The sequence below is a fragment of the Schistocerca cancellata genome, chromosome 9 (genome assembly GCF_023864275.1).
Source record: "Schistocerca cancellata isolate TAMUIC-IGC-003103 chromosome 9, iqSchCanc2.1, whole genome shotgun sequence".
NCBI lineage: Eukaryota > Metazoa > Arthropoda > Insecta > Orthoptera > Acrididae > Schistocerca > Schistocerca cancellata.
The window spans coordinates 200028986-200053755 of record NC_064634.1 but is presented as its reverse complement, the minus strand read 5'-3'; the positions used below and the strand labels follow the sequence as shown (position 1 = coordinate 200053755).

General features: G+C 46.2%; 1 protein-coding gene across 1 annotated transcript in view; it reads left to right on the top strand.

The window, feature by feature from the left end:
* The window catches only part of LOC126101283 (uncharacterized), a 171033-nt gene that overhangs the window by 4341 nt on the left and 141922 nt on the right, over positions 1 to 24770 (top strand). Inside the window, exon 2 of the mRNA XM_049911964.1 lies at positions 11642 to 11977. Coding sequence (XP_049767921.1) covers positions 11642 to 11977 — 336 coding nt within the window. The remainder of the gene's footprint in view (positions 1 to 11641; positions 11978 to 24770) is intronic.

The following is a 24770-nucleotide window of genomic DNA, read 5'->3' as shown; positions in this document are numbered from 1 at the left end:
GTTTGTGCGACAGGGAGCAGAGCCAGACTTGGATCTAATCCGCAAGCTGGATTGGCGACTATTGGTCCGGTGAGCTGGCTAGCCTTAATCGTGTAACTAAAAGGGAATGGGAATCGGATCTGGATCGAATCCACGAACTGCATTGGCCAAAGTTGGTGGACGGTTGTCTAGCCTCACTCACACAGCTTAACAGAGGCAGCAATGGAATTAATGGAACGGTGTCAGGCCAGTCCAGATGCCTAATCATCATATACACGTGATGGATGTCTATGATCCCAGACACTTACTTTATTTTAGCAGGGGTTTCCACTTATCAGCAGTTGCCTGGTCTCAGACGCCACAAACTTATAACCTGGCAATCTTCTTCCGATAGACCTTCCCATAGATTCGTCTACATTTCCCCTCGACGTTTCCCTACACCTCTCGCGGCTACTTCTCCCTGGCACAGACCAGTTGACCAAACGCTGCGCCATTGTTCTTCCTCTATCCGTCGGACGTGTTCATACCAATCTTAGTGCTCGAACACTGATCGTAACAGTGACTGGTTCCACCGCATCCATCTCCTTTCTTATGTATTCATTCCTGGATTGCTCCATTCGGGTCGCTCTCGTGCTCCCGTTCATTTCAGCAGTCTCAATTTTCGCCCTTTGTCTCTCATTCAGTATCCAACACTCTGAGCTTTACGTGAGAATGCTTTCAACCGCAGAACCTAGCACATCTTTCTTTGTTCGTCTGGATATGTGTCGACTCCAAAAGATACCATATAATCATCTAATAGCTACCCTCTATCGACTTATACTGTGGGATATTTCCAGTCACATTGTTCAATATTAGGAATTAACGAACCCAGATACTTGGAACATTCCACATTTCTAACCTTGCCTACTTCCATCATCAAGATTTTCTGTTTCATCCATATTATCTGTTAGTCCCCGTTGTTTATAAGTATCCATTAACGTTCTCATTGGACACGTGAACTGATACCGCGGTGGAGATGATGTCCCTCCTCTGCCGAACGAGCTCTGATCTTACAGCCGAGACACTTCGCCCGCCATCCAAGTTAGGCGCGATCCGATCACCAAGTGCTTCGTCTGCTTTTTCGTTTTGCAGTTGTTTATTATTAATAAATACTTGTGAAATAATGGAATGGTATTACGCTACTGAAAGATGCTTTAATTTGAAACTCAAGTAAATGCGCTGTTTAATTTTTCAAATATTGGTAATAGAAGATTGCCATTTTGGCGCGCAACCTCTGAATGCAGCAGCCAATCGTGGAGAAGGACCTTAATTTAGGAGGTCTTTCTCACGATACCCGTTGTAATATTGTTACTTTAATTTTGTATGCTGATGTTTAAGGTTGTAACTTTAATTTGGTATGCTGAAATCGGAGCTAGTAGTTGACAATGAAAGTGGGTTAAAAGCCGTGATCTGTCTGGGGACGTTAACCGTGGATTACTGGGCAACTGTTTCATCAGATATTTAGTCTAGGTTTACCAAGCAGACAAAACCGGTAATATATATATAAAAAGGAGAATTTAAATAAAAGGAAAGAAATCAGTTTATATTTGGAAATTTATTTTAAGATTGTTCATTGAAATTTCAGCATATTATACGTGAGTTATAACTGAGCTGGTGCCTTATTTACGATTGAAAAAATGTGAGATTGTAATCTTACGGAACACATAAAATATGGAGCCAAGATTGGGAGACTGCATACAACACTCCATTCATAAAATAACACACGAAGAACATTGAAACATAAGCAAGAAGAAATTAACCACAACCAACAGATTCAGTTTTTACCCAAAGAAATTACGTTCATATCACAATCCTGTCCGTCATGTAATTACCACACACTGGTATACTAAATTCATATTAACTCTTTGTGAAGTCTTCGCAAAAAGAATAGCTGAGGGCTACTTTGATGATTACACCACATGCTCCACGTGGTCAACTTGGTTTACACAAAGCGTACAATTCCACAATAATTTTGATAATTAAAATACATTAGATCGAAAAGCAATTGACAAAAGAAAAACCTTGAACTGGTTACTAACGTCTTACTATTAACCTGATGGGTCAAACAGTTATATAAGCACGTGGTACTGGTCTCGCAAAGTACACCCCACGTGGGTTGAACATAAAGAAAAGCATAAAGAAAAGTTGCTATATAAAAAAAATATTCTCAAGACGAGACGTTATAATCTCACGCACATTCGGATTTAAGATTGATGAACTTAGTTAGAGTTACTGATCAACACGTGGTTCCACTTTACTCACAAAGTAGTAACAAAGCAACTACCGAAAAATAATCTGAACTTCACACGATAATTACACTGCGCTACAATTTAAGATAACATCGGATATTTTAGACCTAAACCCGAAATAAAAGTGATTAAATTTTCAGTTAGGCTGAACTTAAGAAATCCATTGTCCTACGGACTTAACAGACACGCGCTTAGCCGGAGATCTTACCACTTCAGACGCTCGCCACGGCCACACAGCAACTGCCCACTGCCGAGCGTGCTTTCTCGAAGGTGGCTCACAAACACCAACGGAAGTGGCCAGAGGGGCAGCTTCCTATACCAACATGACAACGGACGGACAGGACCATACTAAGGATGGAAACCTCTTTGCTTTTAGGAAGCGTAGCTACCTGTTCCGACGTTGGTCCTACTGTTCTCTAGCAGACAGCCTTGTCTGCTACCCTCAAGCATGCAACTAGAAATACATATGCTCGTTCATCCTCTCACACAAAAGGGAAGGGGGATGACAGTATCTTATCATATACAGTATATAAAAGAAAGCGGATGTAGGTTCCGTATGAGACTGTGTGACATGAATTACATATAAGAATTACATATAAACTGTGCTGTAGTAGTGTGACAGATCGTTCTTGTTTATGTGTAAAAGTAACACGTTCCACTGCTCAGTCTCCTCCCAGATAGTCAGAAACGCCACAGTACATTTAGAAGAGGAATTTATTCCATAAATGGCAACAGATTTAAGAATTTAAACATGAAAGGAATCTAACAGAGACCTTTCACCGTACAGAACAAACCATCTGTCATCGGTACCTCACAACACATTACGTCATCTTGCCACAGCTGCCTTCTCAACTGCTCTAAAAAGAGCTGCTTCTAGCTGAATATGATGGCTGCAAAACCAGAAATATTACGACAGTCACTCCAAAAGAAATGCACACTATTTTATTTAAAATCCATCTTTTATTCTAGATGTTTGAAAGTTTTACAGTGTTTAGATACATCCTTTAGGAACAATATTTTCATTTCTCCACATAATTTCCATCCCTCTCAACTGCCTTACGCCATCTTGGAACCACCGCCTGTATACCCGCACGGTAAAATTCTGGACCAACCTGTTGGAGCCTCTTTTTGGCAGCGTGCACAAGGGACTCATCATCTTCAAACCTTCTTCCCCGAAGAGAGTCTTTCAGTTCCCAAAGGGATGATAGCCACATGGAGCCAGGCCAAGACTGTAAGGTGGGTGTTTCAGTGTTGTCCATCCGAGTTTTGTGATCGCTTCCATGGTTTTTTGGCTGACATGTGGCCGTGCATCCGGCCGGTGTAGCCGTGCGGTTCTAGGCGCTTCAATCTGGAACCGCGTGACCGCAACGGTCGCAGGTTCGAATTCTGCCTCGGGCATGGATGTGTGTGATGTCCTTAGGTTAGTTAGGTTTAAGTAGTGCTAAGTTCTAGGGGACTGATGACCTCAGATGTTAAGTCCCATAGTGCTCAGAGCCATTTGAACCATTTTTTTTGGCCGTGCATTGTCGTGCAACAGCAAAACATCCTGCTTTTGCCGATGTGGTCGAACACGACTGAGTCGAGCTTGAAGCTTATTCAGTGTCGTGACATATGCATCAGAATTTATGGTGGTTCCACTTGGCATGATAAGCAAGAGTCCTTCGGAATCGAAAAACACCGTAGCCATAACTTTTCCAGCAGAAGGTGTGGTTTTGAATTTTTTTCCTTATGTGAATTTGCATGATGCCACTCCATTGATTGCCTCTTCGTCTCGGGTGAAAAATGATGGAGCCATGTTTCATCACCTGTCTCAATTATTAATAGAAAATCATCTCCATCATTCTCGTACTGTTCCAAAAGTTCGCTGCATACCGTTTGTCCTGTTTCTTTGTGAGCCACTGTCAACGTCGTGGGAACCTACCTGGCACAAACCTTTTTTAACGCCAACACTTTCAGTATTCTGCAAACACTTCCTTCCCCTATCCCAACGTAGCGTGACAATTCGTTCACTGTGATGCGTCTGTCAGCAGTCACCAATTCGTTAACTCCCTGCACATTGGAGTGTGTGCAGTACGAGGCCTGCCGCTGCGAGGACAATCATCAATATTGCCGTGCCCGATTTCATCACGTAACCTGCTTGCCCACCGACTGACTGTACTGTGATCGACAGCAGCATCTCCATACACCTTTTTCAACCTCTTGTGGATGTTTCCCACAGCACAGGAATTCTATGACAGTGCGCTGCTTCTGACGAACGTCAAGTGTAGCAGCCATCTTGAAGACGTGCTGTGACGGCGCCATTCACGGTAACAGGTCGAACTAAGTTTGAAAACAAGCGGGAAGGATGTATCTACACACTGTAAAACTTTCACACATGCAGAATGAAAACTGAGACCTTGGAGCTGCCAGAGAGACGACGACCCGCTGCCTACCTCCAAATCTGACCGGTCATAGGGATAATGAGCCCACTCCTGTTTTCGGTGCATGTCCCTTGTGTCCGGAAGATGTTCAGCCAGATCAGCTTGGAAGTGACACGGGCGGTAGAACAAACAGCCAGCCCGTTGCCCCGCAGATGCTTCACTCACTGCTAGTAGTGGGCAGGAAATCGCATATCTGTTAGAAATCACAGTGATTGAAAAGTCACAGGTATCACAATAACAACTTTACAGACCCTAACTGCGATTTTAGCCACAATTAGCAACCGCAAGTAGCATTTCACATTCAACGCCGTGAGCCATATGTTGGTCGAATTTCACACTGCTTTCTGCGATTTCAGCGACAAGTCGCGGCTAGAAGTCGCAAGTAACAACTAAAAAGCGCAGTTAACAGTGCCATCTATTGGCCAAAGTTCGTACTAAGCTCCTTCCCTGCGATTCGCTGTCGTATCCAATTGCGATTTTTGTGACAAATCGCAACTGGAAGTCGCAAGTAGCAACTAAAAAGCGCAGTTAACGTTCTTTGCACAGTGCCATCTGTTGACCGATGTTTGTACTACTTCCTTATAAGAACCTTGTGCCTCACGAGATCGATGTACTGTGTCTGCATATTATATGACAGGCACATTCAGCACCAGTTATTGTGGTCACATACATCTGTGACCCGGAATGTATTATATCAATAACAAGCAACATTGCCTTTTTCTCCAGAAAATATCATTTAGAGTCAATTAATCTTAAAAATGTGTTTGATTCTGCTTCCAATATGACTGTTGTGGTTAATACTCCACATGCCTACAGGACTTTGCAATGTTAACACAGCAGAACTCAGACATCTGTATAAGTGTAATGAAATTATAACAATATTATTGAGTCATATGAATGCCTCACTTTTGTTCCGACGCAGTTCCAGACTCTGGAGAAAAATTTTACACCTGGTGTTCTACATGGTAACTGCACACACAATAACTTTTTGCCGACACTACAACCACCTACATAAGTAAGCTTTCCTGGGTTACCTTCAAGTACTGCACTTAAACGATTCCTGATTCAACTTGAAGATCTGTACTTCCCATATCAACAGCCTCAAAATGCATACTCTAGACCTCGTGCTATGTTACAGGTCAGTGTCACACCAAGATTGTGGGGAAACGTGGGGGGGGGGGGGGGGGGGGGGGGGAGGGGCAGGCAATGTCACTCTCTTGCAAGTCATTAGCAATAATTAAACGGCGGAAAATTTACGGGTATAGGACGGCTTAACATGTGGAAAGTAAGATTTCCATTATTCACTCAGTGTATTTAACATTTATCATTCCTTTAAAATCGCATAACAACTTCATTTAAACACAGTTCAGTCACTCATTCTGCACACATATTTCATAATTATGGCACTTTTAACTGCAAATCCTCTAAGAGCTGTCTTGAATCTTCACGATTCTCTCTTAAGAGCCTTGATGTGGATAGTCATGTACAGCAACCAGAAATCAAAGTCGGAACTGCGTCTGCAAAATCACAAGGATTATTAAACATTTTTGCTGTCACTAATTACACGAAATGTAATTGACAAAGTAGTATTACTAATATTTTCTGTAATGAAAGCCGATAAATGGAGGATGTTTCACATTTGCAAGAACGGTCTCATTTAAGTAATTAAGTTCATCGAGACACTTAGAAACTAACCTCTCGTCTGACGAAGACAGTCTAAAGACGCAGTGGCAATTTCTCCAGATCTGTTGACAATAATATGTTGAATTATCGCTTTACTGAGTGACTGAAATGTAGTTCGGGTACCTGCGAACATAACAATACGTTAGAATTCGTTTTCTAAACACGAACTGTTACTGTACTGTATGGCTACTTACATATTAATTACACTATTAATATTTTCACAGTTGTTTCTTTAATACAAAAAGTAAAGCCAACGGAAGAACAAATGTAAAACATACTCACTAATGACAGTTTTGTTGAGATGCAATTTTCTGTGTGAACAAGTGTAACTTTTTCATATGGTGTTAAGTCGCAGAAATCGCAGGAGTCGCAGTAATAGCAGTGGTGAAGTGCGGAGGGATACCTGGATTCCTTAACAGCGATTCTTAACTGCGACAAATCACAGTTAAGAATAACAGATACTGAAAAGTAGCATTCACAGAAATCACTGATATCGGAAAATAGCAGTTTAGCCCATCAGTACTCACTGCCTTCCCTAGACAAACGGCCTGAACGGCACTAGCGGTAAACGTGCCTTCACGCCAAAGATCGTGTTCCAGGAGACGTAGCGCGAGGTACCGATCGCGCAAAGGTTCAGGTGGCTACTGCAGAGTACCTGGCAGCGAGATGACGTCGTGGTGACCAGCAAGTTGGGACGGGCGCTGCGCCTGTAAACCCCCCTGCCGAGAGCCGGGAGGGCAGCTGTGCTGAATGAAAGTCCCGGCACGGGTGGTGTGTTCCCGCCGCGCCGAGACCGCGGGGATAAAGGCCCGGGCTGGCTGTTGTGAGCGCGAGAAACTTGGCCCATTCCGACCGACCGCACCGCACCGCATTGCACGGCACAGCACAATGCGAGCCGACACAATTAGTCCGGCAAACAACAGCTGGCCCCGGCTAGCGGCCAGCCACTGTACGCACACTCGCTGCAACCCTTCTGCGGCCGCTCTGCCTCACAATAAGGGACTACCGCGGCATTTCCTTCCGGAAAAGTTTCGCGTAACGTTGGTAAACACCTACTTACTTGCACATATGTGAACCTACTTTCATAGTAAGTGCGTCAAATCTCATGTTCAGGCCTATTCTGCAATGCGCGTGGCGCTGGAAAGAACATGATGCGTTTTCAGAATGAGATTTTCACTCTGCAGCGGAGTGTGCGCTGATATGAAACTCCTGGCAGATTAAAACTGTGTGCCGGCCCGAGTCACGAACTCGGGACCTTTGCCTTTCGCGGGCAAGTGCTCTACCAACTGAGCGACCCAAGCACGACTCACGCCCCGTTCTCACAGCTTTACTCCTGCCAGTACCTCGTCTCCTACCTTCCAAACTTAACAGAAGCTCTCCTGCAGACCTTGCAGAACTAGCACTCCTGAAAGAAAGGATATTGCGGAGACATGGCTTTGCCACAGCCTGGAGGATGTTTCCAGAATGAGATTTTCACTCTGCAGCGGAGTGTGCGCTGATATGAAGCTTCTGTTAAGTTTGGAAAGTAAGAGACGAGGTACTGGCAGAAGTAAAGCTGTGAGGACGGGGCGTGAGTCGTGCCTGGGTAGCTCAGTTGGCAGAGCACTTGCCCGCGAAAGGCAAAGGTCCCGAGTTCGAGTCTCGGTCCGGCACACAGTTTTAATCTGCCAGGAAGTTTCATGATGCGTTTTCTTCTGCCTCTACACTATCTGATCAAAAGCGTCCGTAACGCGTTGTGTATGCTGTATTTAGTCATACGAGGATGTAAGTTCAGGTCGTTAAATCAAAAATGTGACATCCATATTCATCTCAATAACATAAAATACGTACTTCTCATGTCCGCCCCGATAGCTGAGTGGTTATACAGAAACAAGACGGCTGCTCGATCTCTGTAATAAAAAACTGAGTAATGGAATTAACGATCAACTTGAACGGATGTCTTGTGACGTCTGCTCAGACCAAACGCAGCGAACAATACCGAACAAAATGAAAAAAAAAAGTGGTCAGCGTGACGGATTGCCGTCCAACGGGCCCGGGTTCGATTCCCGGCTGGGTAGGGGATTTTCTCCACTCAGGGACTGGGTGTTGTGCTATCTTCATAATCATTTCATCCCCGTCCGGCACTCAGGTCGCCCAATGTGCTGTCGAATGTAATAAATAAGACAGACACCAAGGTGGCCGGAGCTGTTCCGCAAGGGGCCCCCCGGCCAATGACGCCAAACGCTCATTTCCATTTTTTTATACTTTTCATGTACTGTTGAAATATGCTTGAAAGTTATCTAAGTAAATAAAAATACGACTGAAGTACTGTTTCTGATTGTAAGATCTGAGCTGCAATAATAATAAATGAGTGTCGTAATGAAACTTCTGCTGTCGCAATGTGAAGCAAAGCTGCACTGCAATAATAATTAATTGTCGTAGTGTAAAGGGAAGTCTTTCATACTGTAAAAGTTAGCAATCTGACTACAAGAGTTTAAACAGTATAAACTGCCTGAATAATGAACTTTGACATAAAACCTACGTTAATAAATTTTGCAGAACTGATCACAGATCCCAGCACTAAAACTCATACACAACACAGAAAAATCTGTCTCAGAATGACATAAGTTGTCCTTGATTGAAAAAAAAAGAATCAAAATGTTTGGTCCTTACCTCTATTCTTCGCAAATCTGGATAACGCGTTGCAGTACTGTTCTGTCTTGCGCGCCGCTATGCTAAAGCTGGAAATTACTATATCTACGCAGAGACAATCGTGAGATGCAATGAGTTCTCTGTTAGTTACAAATCGAAGTGTTTTCGGAACACACTTGGTTCCTTTTCTACTTTTGGAAAAACCATTATCAATAAAAAAACATTGTTAGAGAAGGTAGCTGAAAAAAGGCGGTGCAGTAATAAAAGAGTGACTTCAGAAAAATTACCTTATAATTCCTCTTCACGTAAATAAAGGATTTCATTACACTTCCTCCTCAGATCAGTTACCATTGCATAATCATCTTAAATAAACACATCGATAAACTGAGACTTGAAACGTAACATACAACTACTTCTCCACGTTAACACCGCTAACCATTATCTGCTACTGCGCACACCAAAGATTATAAAGTAACCCTATGATACAGCTTTCAACATCGCTGCTCGCTCACATGTAACAGCTCGAAAGCAAAGATATGACATTATTCTACAATCTATTAAGGCTCAAATGACATCTGTCATGCATAACCCTTAGGTACTAAAAGAATCTATCTCACAGATACTAAGTAGATAAATACCGATCTTTTGAGATACTATAACTTTTATGTACTCTCCGCCAATACATCTTTTGAGGCCTTTCATATTTTCAGACTCACCGAATCAGTTATACAGGGTGTTACAAAAAGGTACGGTCAAACTTTCAGGAAACATTCCTCACACACAAAGAAAGAAAATATGTTACGTGGACATGTGTCCGGAAACGCGTACTTTCCATGTTAGAGCTCATTTTATTACTTCTCTTCAAATCACATTCATCATGGAATGGAAACACACCGCAACAGAACGTACCAGCGTGACTTCAAACACTTTGTTACAGGAAATGTTCAAAATGTCCTCCGTTAGCGAGGATACATGCATCCACCCTCCGTCGCATGGAATCCCTGATGCGCTGATGCAGCCCTGGAGAATGGCGTATTGTATTACAGCCGTCCACAATACGAGCACGAAGAGTCTCTACATTTGGTACCGGGGTTGCGCAGACAAGAGCTTTCAAATGCCCCCATAAATGAAAGCCAAGGGTTTTGAGGTCAGGAGAGCGTGGAGGCCATGGAATTGGTCCGCCTCTACCAATCGATCGGTCACCGAATCTGTTGTTAAGAAGCGTACGAACACTTCGACTGAAATGTGCAGGAGCTCCATCGTGCATGAACCACATGTTGTGTCGTACTTGTAAAGGCACATGCTCTAGCAGCACAGGTTGAGTATCCCGTATGAAATCATGATAACGTGCTCCACTGAGCGTAGGTGGAAGAACATGGGGCCCAATCAAGACATCACCACCAATGCCTGCCCAAACGTTCACAGAAAATCTGTGTTGATGACGTGATTGCACAATTGCGTGCGGATTCTCGTCAGCCCACACATGTTGATTGTGAAGATTTACAATTTGATCACGTTGGAATGAGGCCTCATCCGTAAAGAGAACATTTGCACTGAAATGAGGATTGACACATTGTTGGATGAACCATTCGCAGAAGTGTACCCGTGGAGGCCAATCAGCTGCTGATAGTGCCTGCACACGCTGTACATGGTACGGAAACAATTGGTTCTCCCGTAGCACTCTCCATACAGTGACGTGGTCAACGTTACGTTGTACAGCAGCAACTTCTCTGACGCTGACATTAGGGTTATCGTCAACAGCACGAAGAATTGTCTCGTCCATTGCAGGTGTCCTCGTCGTTCTAGGTCTTCCCCAGTCGCGAGTCATAGGTTGGAATGTTCCGTGCTCCCGAAGACGCCGATCAATTGCTTCGAAAGTCTTCCTGTCAGGACACCTTCGTTCTGGAAATCTGTCTCGATACAAACGTACCGCGCCACGGCTATTGCCCCGTGCTAATCCATACATCAAATGGGCATCTGCCAACTCCGCATTTGTAAACACTGCACTGACTGCAAAACTACGTTCGTTATGAACACTAACCTGTTGATGCTACGTACTGATGTGCTTGATGCTAGTACTGTAGAGCAATGAGTCGCATGTCAACACAAGCACCGAAGTCAACATTACCTTCCTTCAATTGGGCCAACTGGCGGTGAATCGAGGAAGTACAGTACATACTGATGAAACTAAAATGAGCTCTAACATGGAAATTAAGCGTTTCCGGACACATGTCCACATAACATCTTTTCTTTATTTGTGTGTGAGGAATGTTTCCTGAAAGTTTGGCCGTACCTTTTTGTAACACCCTGTATAGAGTGTTCCAGGGGTGGCCGAGCGGTTCTAGGCGCTACAGTCTGGAAACGCGCGACGGCTACGGTCGCATGTTCGAATCCTGCCTCGGGCGTGGATGTGTGTGCTGTCCTTAGGTTAGTTAGGTTTAAGTAGTTCTAAGTTCTAGGGGACTGATGACCTCAGAAGTTAAGTCCCATAGTGCTCAGAGCCGAGCCTGCGAGAGAGGAAGCTGTCATCAAGGCTAAGGGTGGGGCAACACCATACTGAATTCCAGCATTACCGGTGGAGGAAACCACGAACTTGTAAGTCATTTTCAGCCAGGTGTCCGGATATTTTTGATCACACAGTGTACATCGCGTGCCTTTCGCGGACCTCTCTTGGTGTGGGCGGAGCGGCGGAAGTGGTGGCGCTGGTGTTTCGGCAGGGGAGGCTCGGCTCATTAGCGAGGTGCGCGGTGGCGCGGCGCTGTCCGTGGGCCACAGCTGCGGCAGCGGCGCCCGTATGGGCCCTCGCGTGCGGCACGCAACCCGACCCGTCGCGCCGGCTGACCGCTTATCGGCCAATACGGCAGCCGGCGCGCCGTGAGCGACCCATCACTCTGCCCCGGCGCCCGGGCCGCGGAAAGCCACCACTTACCGGCCGCGCCTGCCTGCCGTGTCGCGACACTTCAGACGTGCCGCACTGTACAGAACGACTTGGCTAGACGCGTGGGCGCCAGGAGAGGAGAAGGACTTGGGCTAATAAGGAGCCATAGTTAGGACAAGGAGAGAATAGAAGCTTTCAAAATGTGGTGCTACAGAAGAATGCTGAAGATTAATATGACTGTACCGTGTAGAATGATTGTTACTGTGGAAGAGCATATAATTAACCAGGGTCTACATCTACATATATACTCCGCTAGCCACCAAGGCGTGTGTGGCAGAGGGCACAATTCGCGCCACACCCATATTTCCCCCCTCTGTTCCACTCGGAGATCGCGCGAGGGAAAAACGATTCTCTGAAAGCCTCAGTACGAGCTCTATTTCTTTCATCTTTGAATGGTGATCATTGCGCAATTTGAAAGTTGGTGGTAATAATACACTCCTGGAAATTGAAATAAGAACACCGTGAATTCATTCTCCCAGGAAGGGGAAACTTTCTTGACACATTCCTGGGGTCAGATACATCACATGATCACACTGACAGAACCACAGGCACATAGACACAGGCAACAGAGCATGCACAATGTCGGCACTAGTACAGTGTATATCCACCTTTCGCAGCAATGCAGGCTGCTATTCTCCCATGGAGACGATCGTAGAGATGCTGGATGTAGTCCTGTGGAACGGCTTGCCATGCCATTTCCACCTGGCGCCTCAGTTGGACCAGCGTTCGTGCTGGACGTGCAGACCGCGTGAGACGACGCTTCATCCAGTCCCAAACATGCTCAATGGGGGACAGATCCGGAGATCTTGCTGGCCAGGGTAGTTGACTTACACCTTCTAGAGCACGTTGGGTGACACGGGATACATGCGGACGTGCATTGTCCTGTTGGAACAGCAAGTTCCCTTGCCGGTCTAGGAATGGTAGAACGATGGGTTCGATGACGGTTTGGATGTACCGTGCACTATTCAGTGTCCCCTCGACGATCACCAGTGGTGTACGGCCAGTGCAGGAGATCGCTCCCCACACCATGATGCCGGGTGTTGGCCCTGTGTGCCTCGGCCGTATGCAGTCCTGATTGTGGCGCTCACCTGCACGGCGCCAAACACGCATACGACCATCATTGGCACCGAGGCAGAAGCGACTCTCATCGCTGAAGACGACACGTCTCCATTCGTCCCTCCATTCACGCCTGTCGCGACACCACTGGAGGCGGGCTGCACGATGTTGGGGCGTGAGCGGAAGACGGCCTAACGGTGTGCGGGACCGTAGCCCAGCTTCATGGAGACGGTTGCGAATGGTCCTCGCCGATACCCCAGGAGCAACAGTGTCCCTAATTTGCTGGGAAGTGGCGGTGCGGTCCCCTACGGCACTGCGTAGGATCCTACGGTCTTGGCGTGCATCCGTGCGTCGCTGCGGTCCGGTCCCAGGTCGACGGGCACGTGCACCTCCCGCCGACCACTGGCGACAACATCGATGTACTGTGGAGACCTCACGCCCCACGTGTTGAGCAATTCGGCGGTACGTCCACCCGGCCTCCCGCATGCCCACTATACGCCCTCGCTCAAAGTCCGTCAACTGCACATACGGTTCACGTCCACGCTGTCGCGGCATGCTACCAGTGTTAAAGACTGCGATGGAGCTCCGTATGCCACGGCAAACTGGCTGACACTGACGGCGGCGGTGCACAAATGCTGCGCAGCTAGCGCCATTCGACGGCCAACACCGCGGTTCCTTGTGTGTCCGCTGTGCCGTGCGTGTGATCATTGCTTGTACAGCCCTCTCGCAGTGTCCGGAGCAAGTATGGTGGGTCTGACACACCGGTGTCAATGTGTTCTTTTTTCCATTTCCAGGAGTGTATATGCTCTACATCCTCGGCGAAGATCAGTTTTCGGAATTTAGTGAGCAGCCCCTTCCGTTTAGCGCTCCGTCTATCTGCAAGTGTGTCCCACTTCAAACTTTCTATGAGAATTGTAACGGTCTCACGATGGCTAAACGTACCAGTCACGAATCTTGCCGCTCTTCGTTAGACTTTCTCAGTCTCTTGAATCAGACCCAACTGGTAAGGGTCCCATACAGACGAACAATAAGACTCGACGAATTAACGTATTGTAAACAATTTCCTTTGTTGAAGGACTGCATCGCTTCAGGATTCTGCCAATAAACCGTAATCTAGAGTTCGCCTTGCCCGTTTCTTGTGTAATCTGATCATACCATTTGAGATCATTTCGAATAGTCACACCCAAATACTTGACTGATGTTACCGCTTCCAAAAACTGGGCATTTATTTACGTTAATGGGTATTTTCGCCTTGTTATACGCAGTAGGTTACTCTTACTAATATTGAGAGATAACTGCCAGTCATTACACCACGCATTTATTTTCTGCAAATCCTCATTGATTTGTTCACAACTTTCGTGTGATACTGCTTTCCTGTAGACTACAGCATCATCGGCAAACAGTCTAATGCCATTGTCAATACCATCAACCAGATCGTTTATGTAAAACGTAAAAAGCAGCGGACCTATTACGCTGCCCTGGGGCATACCCGAAGTTACGCTTGTTTCTGCTGAAGTCTCCCCATTCAGGCCGACATACTGCTCTCTGTCTGTTACAAAACATTCTATCCAACCGCATATATCATCGGATAGACCGTAAGCGCAGGAGCAAGCGACAGTGCGGAACTGACTCGGACGCCTTTCGAAAGTCGAGAAATATGGCGTCAACCTGGAAGCCGGTATCTAGAGCCTGCTGTATATCATGCACAAAGAGGGCCAGCTGTGTCACGCATGACCGCTGTTTCCTAAAACCGTGCTGGTTTCTGCAAATGAGCTTCTCATAGTGTAGAAATGGCATTATGTCGGAACACAAAATATGTTCCATGATTCTACAACAAATCGATGTCAGTGAAATTGGCCGGTAATTATGTGCATCCGATTTTCAACCCTTTTTATAGATTGCTATGACCTGGGCCTTCTTCCAGTCCCGTGCAACTTTCCGCTGTTCCAATGGTTCAAATGGCTCTGAGTACTATGGGGCTTAACTTGTGAGGTCATCAGTCCCCTAGAACTTAGAACTACTTAAACCTAACTAATCTAAGGACATCACACACATCCATGCCCGAGGCAGGATTCGAACCTGCAACCGTAGCGGTCGCGCGGTTCCAGACTGTAGCGCCTAGAACCGCTCGGCAACCCAGACCGGAGCTGTTCCAATGATCTCTGATAGATGATGGGTAAGAATGGTACTATATTTGTAGCATAGTCAACATATAATCTTACGGGGATACCGTCTGGGCCAGATGCCTTCCTGGAGTATAAGGATCTTCACTGTTTTACAATCTCAGATACACTAAACACTATGTCAGCCATCCTTGCGTTTGTTCGATGATTGAAAGGGGGTATGCCGGCGGCTGTGGACGAGCGGTTCTAGGCGCTTCAGTCCGGAACTGCGCTGCTGGTACGGTCGCAGGTTCGAATTCTGCCTCGGGCATGGATGTGTATGATGTCCTGAGGTTTGTTAGGTTTAAGTAGTTCTAAGTCTAGGGGACTGATAACCTCAGATGTTAAGTCCCATACTGCTAAGAGCCATTTGAACAATTTTTTTGAAAGGGGGAATGGTGCTGCAGTCTTCTGCCGTAAAAGAGTTTTTGAAAGCTAGGTTTAGAATTTCGGCCTTCTGTTTATTATCATCCGTTACATTACCCGTACTGTCAGCAAGAGAAGATATTGTTGCGTTCATAGATTTTACGTACGACAATAAACGCCTTAGATCAACCTGCGAAGCAGTAGCTACGTCGCGTAATTTGTCTCGCGTACTGCACGCAGTGTGATTTCGTACGACACCGCGGTTGAAAGGAACGATTCAGCCGTCTCCACCAATTATCTTCGATTTTTATGCGGTTTCAGACACTCCATCTGGGGTTCTTCCCTGGTCAAGTACTCCTGACTCTTCCACTGGCTGGTGTCTCTTTGGTGACCGCTCTGAGCCTTCACACCGCAGGACTTCATCCCCCCCCCCCCCACATGCTGCCTGCGCCCCGTTCAGACAATGTCATTGTCGTGACCTACCGGAAGAAAGAACCCCTGCAGCTACTTTATTGTGGACGGAAATCGACGCCACCCCCGCCGCCCCTGCCGCTACCTTGACGTGCATGCCCGCTCCCGTCGTCCGTAGCGGGCGTACAACCCACTCCGCTTTCGCAGGCGGTCGGATCCTTTAATAGCGGCCGCTTTGTCTCGCTGTCACGGAAGCACACAGCAGTATAAGCCAGCACGGCCCAGTCCCTTGCGTTTCCGCCGAGCGCTCGACGCACCTGCCTTCAAACCGCTAGCGGTTGCTTGGTACCTAACAAAAGAGCAGTCGCTCGTCTCTCTTAGACTGTTTACAGATGAGGCTGTCGCTACCGTCTACTAAATTCGTCAGAATATCAGTATGAATTACAAAATGTTTGTACGCATCTGCATTGCCCGAGAAATGCCAATTGACCCTGGTCGCCGGCCGGGGTGGCCGAGCTGTTCTAGGTGCTACAGTTTGGAACCGCGCGACCGCTACGGTCGCAGTTTCCTATCCTGCCTCGGGCATGGATGTGTGTGATGTCCTTAGGTCGGTTAGGTTTAAGTATTTCTAAGTTCTAGGGGACTGATGACCTGAGCAGTTAAGTCCCATTGTGCTCAGAGCCATTTGAACCATTTGACCCTCGTCAATAAAAAGTGTTTGGTCCTCAGCATGAGTGTTAAAAAGTCCTTGTATGTTAAAGATTAAAAAGTTTCGAAGTCAAGGTCGTAGACAAATTTTATTGTGATTACTAGTTTCAGCTACACATGAGCAATCTTCGAATCTAAAATACAAAATTATTTTTAAGAATATAGCAATGTCCAATAGCATGTAGGAATCAAAATTCCAAATACAGGATAGATGTATTTATTCCAACCCAAGACTTCATCTATGGTTGTCAAGATAATATGATTCCAATTAGTTTTGAAACTATTACTGCTGTCTGTGTGGCCGAGCGGTTCTAGGCGCTTCAGTCCTGAACCGCGCGCCTGCTACGGTCGCAGGTTCGAATCCTGCCTCGGGCATGGATGTGTGTGATGTCCTTAGGTTAGTTAGGTTTAAGTAGTTCTAAGTCTAGGGGACTGATGACCTCAGATGTTAAGTCTCATAGTGCTTAGAGCCATTTTGAACTGCTGTCTTTATTTCATATGTAATTTATTGAAAAGTTTTACGGCAGCATATTTTACCCCTTTCTGTGCCAAAGATAGGTTAAACATATGTAGCCAGTACTACAGTGGGACCCGCCATAGTGGCCGAGAGCGCTAACGCGCTGCTTGCTGGACTCGGGTAGACGCTCCGGCCCCGGATCTAATCCGTTCCGCGGATTAACGACGAAGGGCCTGGATGTGGTTTTTAGGCGGTTTTCCACATCCCCCTAGGTGAATACCGGGCTAGTCCCCACGTTCCGCCTCAGTTACACGACTCGCAGACATTTGCAACACGTTCGCACTATTCCAAGGCTTACACTAGACGCCGACAGCTGGGGTACACTAATTCCTTTCTGGGGGGTACAAGGTGGCGACAGGAAGGGCATCCTGCCACCCCTTACACTTAACATGCCACATCCAATTAACGATGGCTGACCCTGCGTACCTGCAGGACAAGGCTGAGGAAGAGACAGAGCCAGTACTACAGTGAACTGGAAACAGATGTCCACTATCTCTGATAGGCTACTTGAGACAGTCATCGCTACATGACGTTAACAGTCAACTTTGTAATTTATGTAATGTCTTAATATTCTAATAAATTCTGATGAAATACAGGATACAAGTGTGCTTATAACTCAATTATGAATATAAGAGCAGTTCATATTAATAATAATAGAACAGCGCATCAACAGATAATATTGTAGTGATTGTAATCATTTACAAATGTTTCTCGGTCACAACCACAGTTTTAAGACATTTTACCTTAAATTCATAGTAAAATATAACATCAGATTACATGTCCTCATAACGAAGCAAAGTGTAGGGAACGTTACTGACATACAACCTTACAGAATATGACAAAGTACCTGTTGGCTTCTGTCTCAGGCCCTTTGTTTGATGATTTTGCTGACGTTTCGCGAGCACGAGCGGCTGGCATCGTGAAGGCTTCACCGTCCCTTGATGGTGGTGATGATGATGATGATGATGATGATGATGATGATAGTTTATGGGATGCTCAACGTCATGGTCGTCAGCGCCCGTACAAGTTCCCAATCTTTCCGTTTCCAGTCTCGCCACGTCTCGAAAGATGATGAGGACAATACAAACACCCAGTCCCTGGTCCCTTGCTTGTGGTGGTCTGGAATCTAGCTCGCGACCGCAGATTATATGTACCTGGCGCGCCAAAGGCCAAGGGCTTTTCCGTGGTCATTTCCGGGTGCGTTTCTCACCTTGCTACCTAAAACGGTCGTTAGCTGCAGCATGGTAATGGAGGATCCGTTCACCTTGAGGCTTCTTCTTTCTCGTTGAAGATATTGTCAGGTTTGTGTATTTATATGGCTTCTCTGAACAAGCTTGTGTGATAGTTCTTCTCTACGGCAAGAACTTCGGTGCCGGCGAATTTTACTATGTGGTCGCCCTCATAGAGCGCATGCTCCGCCAAGGCTTATTTCTCCACCTACCGAACCTGCGATACCGCTTACATTCGGTGATTCTGGTGTTGATTTCTCGTCCAGTCATTCCAACACAGACTTTTCTGCATGTTGGAATGGCTGGACGAGTTTGGGTGGCAGTTGTTGAAACAAAGGCGTTTTTCGATGCAGCGAGATATTTTCACGAAATTTCAATTAACAATTTTCTCCTCCGAATGCGAAAATATCTTGTTGGCTCCCACCTACATAGTGAGAAACAACCATCATAATAAAATAATTGATATCAGAGCTAACACTGACGCTTCTCAGAGCGGAACGGTCGAGAAATAGTGAGAAAGTGGTCTTCTGAATCCCATGCAAATGATTTAAGTGTGAACTGCAGAGTAATCATATAAAGTACAGTCAAATGAAAGCGCGACAGACGGAAAAAGAGTAAGTAAACTCTTAAGTATTTCGAAAGTAATCGCCGTAACTGTCTATAGTTTTATCCCATTGTGAGACAGGATGGACAGTGCCTACATGGGAAAAGTGTGATATTGCCTACAGAACAATTGTTATGTCCAGGTGTGCACATTTCGTCCGAAGCAAAACGACGCCAGCAAATGTCTTTCTTTAAGCCTCCATAAATATGGAAATGGCTTCCAAGAGAGATTGGGGCTGATGGAGGACGTGTAAGGCCATCCCAGCGAATTTTCTGCAGCGTAGTCGAAACAACAAGCGCCCCTGCTCCGGGAAAGTCGTGATGTCCTTTTCCTTTGAATGTAAGGGCGCACTGCACGTAGACTTTTTTTTTTAAAAAAAAGTACGGCACCACAGTTAACGCTGAGCGGTACGTGGACACATGACGATGTGGTCGTGGTCGTACGGGAAAATCCCCGCTCAGTCGCTACCTCGGAGATGCCGTGTTCAAATGGTTCAAATGGCTCTGAGCACTATGGGACTTAACATCTATGGTCATCAGTCCCCTAGAACTTAGAACTACTTAAACCTAACTAACCTAAGGACATCACACAACACCCAGTCATCACGAGGCAGAGAAAATCCCTGACCCCGCCGGGAATCGAACCCGGGAACCCGGGCGTGGGAAGCGAGAACGCTAACGCACGACCACGAGCTGCGGACAGATGCCGTGTCCCATCGCTCTTGCGCCGACTGTAACACCACTTTCAAACTCGCGAAAATCTTGATAACGTGCCATTGTAGCAGCAGTAATCGATTTAGCAACTGTGCCAGACACTTGTCGTCTTATGTAGGCGTTGTCGAATGCAGCGCCGTATTCTGCCTGTTTACTTATCTCTGTATTTGAATACCAGTTTCTTTGGCGCTTCAGTGTGTAATAATTGTCATGCCCAACGGTTGCGACGTTGATATAATCCACTTGTACCCGACAATAGACTCAAATGAGCTTTCAGTTAAACGGGCCTACCGCTGTAGCCGAGCGGTTCTAGGAGCTTCCGTCCGGAACCGCGCTGCTGCTACTGCCGCAGGTTCGAATCCTGCCTCGGGAACGGATGTGTGTGATTTTGTGTTAGCAGAAGAGCCAACACCGTGTTACGAGTGGAGGCCGAAATGCACGCGTTGTAGCTCAAGCAGGCTGGCGTGAGGAAGGAAGAACTATACCGACGTGAGGTCTGGAACATGACAAGGAATGAGAATTCAGAAAGCGGACGTAATTAGTTTGATACTTAACTTTAATCCATTAATGATTTACGTCGCTCTTGACGGTACATGATTCACAATATTATCTGTTCAGAATACATTCTTGAAGATAGTAATTATCGTAACTGAATATGGCGCCTTGTTAGGTGGTAGCAAATGACGTAGCTGAAGGCTATGCTAAACTGTCGTCTCTGCAAATGAGAGCGTATGTAGACAGTGAACCATCGCTAGCGAAGTCGGCTGTACAACTGGGACGAGTGCTAGGGAGTTTCTCTAGACTAGACCTGCCGTGTGGCGGCGCTCGGTCTGCAATCACTGATAGCGGCGACACGCGGATCCGACGTATACTAACGGACCGCGGCCCATTTAAAGGCTACCACCTAGCAAGTGTGGTGTCTGGCGGTGACACCACATATGATGTCCTTAGGTTAGTTAGGTTTAAGTCGTTCTAAATCTAGGAGACTGACGATGGCCTCAGATGTTAAGTCCTATAGTGCTTAGAGCCATTTTGAACCATTCGGTTAAACGGGCAGTGAGGGAGACTGTCGAGTCAATCTCCGAGGATACGCAGACAGTGAGATCGGAGGTGGCGTCGTTGGACCGGCTGCCGAGTATACAGAGATCACTTCTGAACTCTAGTGTAGTCCGTGCTCTAGGTTATCTTGGAATGTGACAGTTTTGTTGAGTGCTGGTGGTTGACGTATATGTCTGCCTTGGGCTCCGCAGAAATGTCAGCATATTCCATCTGCGCACAAGTGACACTCGGCACGACTGTTACAAACGCCAAAGGTACGGACTTGGTGCAGACAAGCCGTCCCTCCTTGCGTCTCGCCCGCCAATAACTTCCTCCAGCCTCGCCCGCCCTGCCACCTCCCCCACTCCCTCCCCCGCCCCCCTCGTCATTTAATTAACGGCATTCATGCAGCGCATTCCAGCAGTGCGCGTCTCTTTCGCCGGCTGCGCGTCTGTTGTTGTTGCCGGCGCGTTTCCCCCCTGCGCCGGCGGGCATACCTCGACCGCCCCCGCGCCGGCCCGCGCGAGCATCTGTTTTCTCCAGGCCGCTTTTATCCCCCGCTACCTCTGCTCTCCGCTAATTCTCCGCCCGCGCCGCGCCGGCTGGAATTCCGACTGCAGCCGGACAGAGCTGCGCTGCGCCGCCTTGAAATTTCGCCGCGGCCGACGAGCTCCGGGAATCTGGAGACGAGGCGCTGGAATGCCCACCGCCGCCGCTAGAGGCGCTGCCGGCGGCGGATTGCGCAGACTTGCGGCACCGCGTGACGAATGCGCGGGTGTACTCAGAACGCTGTCCACACGCCCAAACACGTTTGTTTCTATTTCGTTGTGATTGCTCGCCATCAAAATAAAGTAGCAATGTAGATGTTATACTCATTTTGTTAATATTTGAAGCTCCTCTTGTTTTGCAATTTAAAAACCGGATTGTTTTGGAAATCAGTCTTACGCAAACACAATTACTTTATTTTTATATTTCCCCAGACAAGTTTCGACACCAATGTGTCATCTTCCGTGGGTTAAATTGTTATTTTCTGTAAAGTACAACATCACGTTTGTAATAACTTAACTACTGTAGGCCTAAGAAGTACAATATTTGCAATGTTCTTCGTTTCGTTTCCACACTCAACTTAAAATTACATCGCTAATTGAGCTACAATTGAAAGAAAACAGCCCTCGGTCACTATTTTTAACGAATTAACCGGGTTTCAGCACTGCTAGGAGTGTCTTCCCCAGAATTTAAATCAAAGAATGGTCTATAACATGGTCACAGAATTATGACTATGATCATGTTATAGACCATTCTTTGATTTAAATTGTGAGGAAGACACTCCTAGCAGTGTTGAAATCCGGCTAATTCGTTAAAAATAGTGACCGAGGGCTGTTTGCTTTCAATTGTAACTATTCACGGTCTCTGAACGCGCAGCCATGAACAACATTTTGCTAATTGAACTGTATTATTATACATAGATTTTAGTGCTCGTTTTCTTCGTTTTTTTGACAGCATGTCATCTGCAAACTAGACACGAAGAAAATTATTGCGTATTTGTGGAGACCTGTTTCGAGGTTAGAGGCTATGTACGTTTCTGTACTTACATTTTCCGTCCTGTTTCGTGTCCCTGGCTGGTGTCTCAATCAGCTACTATTTAGTGCATTGCTTTCACTCAGTTCTTCATAAATTTCCGCTCACTACTTCACCTCACATGCACTTGCACAAAATGTTGCGAAATGTGATCTGAGCAGACACTTCTGACAATACACTCAGTGAGATGTGTCATGTTATTGTCGTTGCTCACTTGTTCATCGTTGGATTTGTGTGTGTTATGGTGCTTATTTTTGAATATATATATATATATATATATATATATATATATATATATATATATATATATATATATATGTGTGTGTGTGTGTGTGTGTGTGTGTGTGTGTGTGTGTGTGTGTGTGTGAGAGAGAGAGAGAGAGAGAGAGAGAGAGAGATGGAAAACAGGAGTGGGAAGAGAACGAAGAAAACAGGTTTTTTTCTGTTACGTTTTTTGTAGGGTGTCACCTTTGTATAGTTCAGTGAATGTTCCAAACAGAGTTTTGTTGCACAGTGTTGTAGTTTCATTATAGTTTTTAGGGTGAAATAACTTTTGTTTCGATGTTTTACAGAATCAAAATGAGACTCAATGAAGATGGAAAAGTGTAATAAACAGGTAAAGCTTTGTATTTTGCTACAGGCGGAGTCTTAAAACACAAATTTAATTATCTGTTGCGAATCTCTGCTGAATACGTATAAGGTGTTTCCGAAGGGCATTTTAAAAATTTGGGAACAGGTTCCTTACGTCAAAACAAGAGAAAAGTGCCGCGAAAACATGAGCTCTGAAGTGCATACGTCAACAGCTATCGCCACTTGTTCCGTAGTAGAGATGTTTTTCACTGTAGCGAAGATGAAAAAGTGCTCGTAACTCTCAAGGTATACATTTTAAAGCCCAGGTTTACAGGACATTATTTTCTTGGTTTGGTGTAAGGCACCCGTCCCCAAAGTTTTAAAACGTCATTCTGAAACATCATGTATACTTTAAAGTAATGAAAATGTTTACTCCAACTATAGAGTACAGCAGAATAGTCATCCTGCTGGGGTTGGATGCTGATGATGCCGCTTTTCCATGTCAACCAATTAAATTTCGTATCAGTGCGGTGATTATGACGCACCAGTTGTCCAGATGTATCATTTATTTAGTCTGAAGATCTGGAGAATGTGCTGGCCAGGGCAGCAGTCGAACATTTTGTGTATCCAGAAAGGCCAATACAGGACCAGCAACATGCTGTCGTGCATTATCCTGCTGAAATGTAGGGTTTCGCTGGGATCGAATGAAGGGTAGAACCACGGGTCGAAACACATCTGAAATGTAACGTCCACTGTTCAAAGGGCCGTCAATGCGAACAAGAGGTGACCGAGACGTGTAACCAATGGCACCCCATACCATCACGCCGGCTGATACGTCAGTATGGCGATGACGAATAGACGCTTCCAATGTGCGTTCACCTTGATGTCGCCAAACAGGGATGCGACCATCATGATGCTGTAAGCAGAACCTGGATTCACCCGAAAAAATGACGTTTTGCCATTCGTGCACCCCGGTTCGTCGTTGAGTACACCATCGCAGGCGCTCCTGTCTGTGATGCAGCGTCAAGGGTAACCGCAGCCATGGTCTCCCAGCTGGTAATCCATGCTGCTGCAAACGCCGTCGAACTGTTCGTGCAGACGGTTGTTGTCTTGCAAACGCCCCCATCTGTTGACTCAGGGATCGAGACGTGACTGCAGGATCCGTTACAGCCATGCGGATAAGATGCCTGTCATCTCGACTGCTAGTGATACGAGGTCGTTGAGATCCAGCACGGCGTTCCGTATTACCCTCCTGAACCCACCGATTCCATATTCTGCTAACAGTCATTGAATCTCGACCAACGCGAGCAGCAATGTCGCGATACGATAAACCGCAATCGCGATAGGCTACAATCCGACCTTCATCAAAGTCGGAAACGTGATGGTACGCATTTGTCCTCCTTACACGAGGCATCACAACAACGTTTCACCACGCAACGCCGGTTAACTGCTGTTTGTGTATGAGAAATGGGTTGGAAACTTTCCTCATGTCAGCACGTTGTAGATGTCGCCACCGCCACCAACCTTATGTGAATGCTCTGAAAAGCTAATCATTTGCATATCACAGCATCTTCTTCCTGTCGGTTAAATTTCGTGTTTGTAGCACGTCACCTTCGTGGTGTAGCAATTTTAATGGCCAGTAGTGTACTATTCTTCTCTGAAAAATGCCGTTCCTCGCTATTCCTTTCTCTCTCCTCGATCAGTGAGGCAGCTTTCAAAGCTTTCCATCATCACTGTGGTGCTTCTCTGCCTCTCTGTTCATAGTTTAGGTGAATCAATATCCAAGGTCTTGCGTCCATGCAAAAATTTTTTTTAGAACCTACGCTTTCGGTGGCGTCTCACGGTTTTCCTAGGCCTAGCTCGGGGTTCTCTTTCGAAC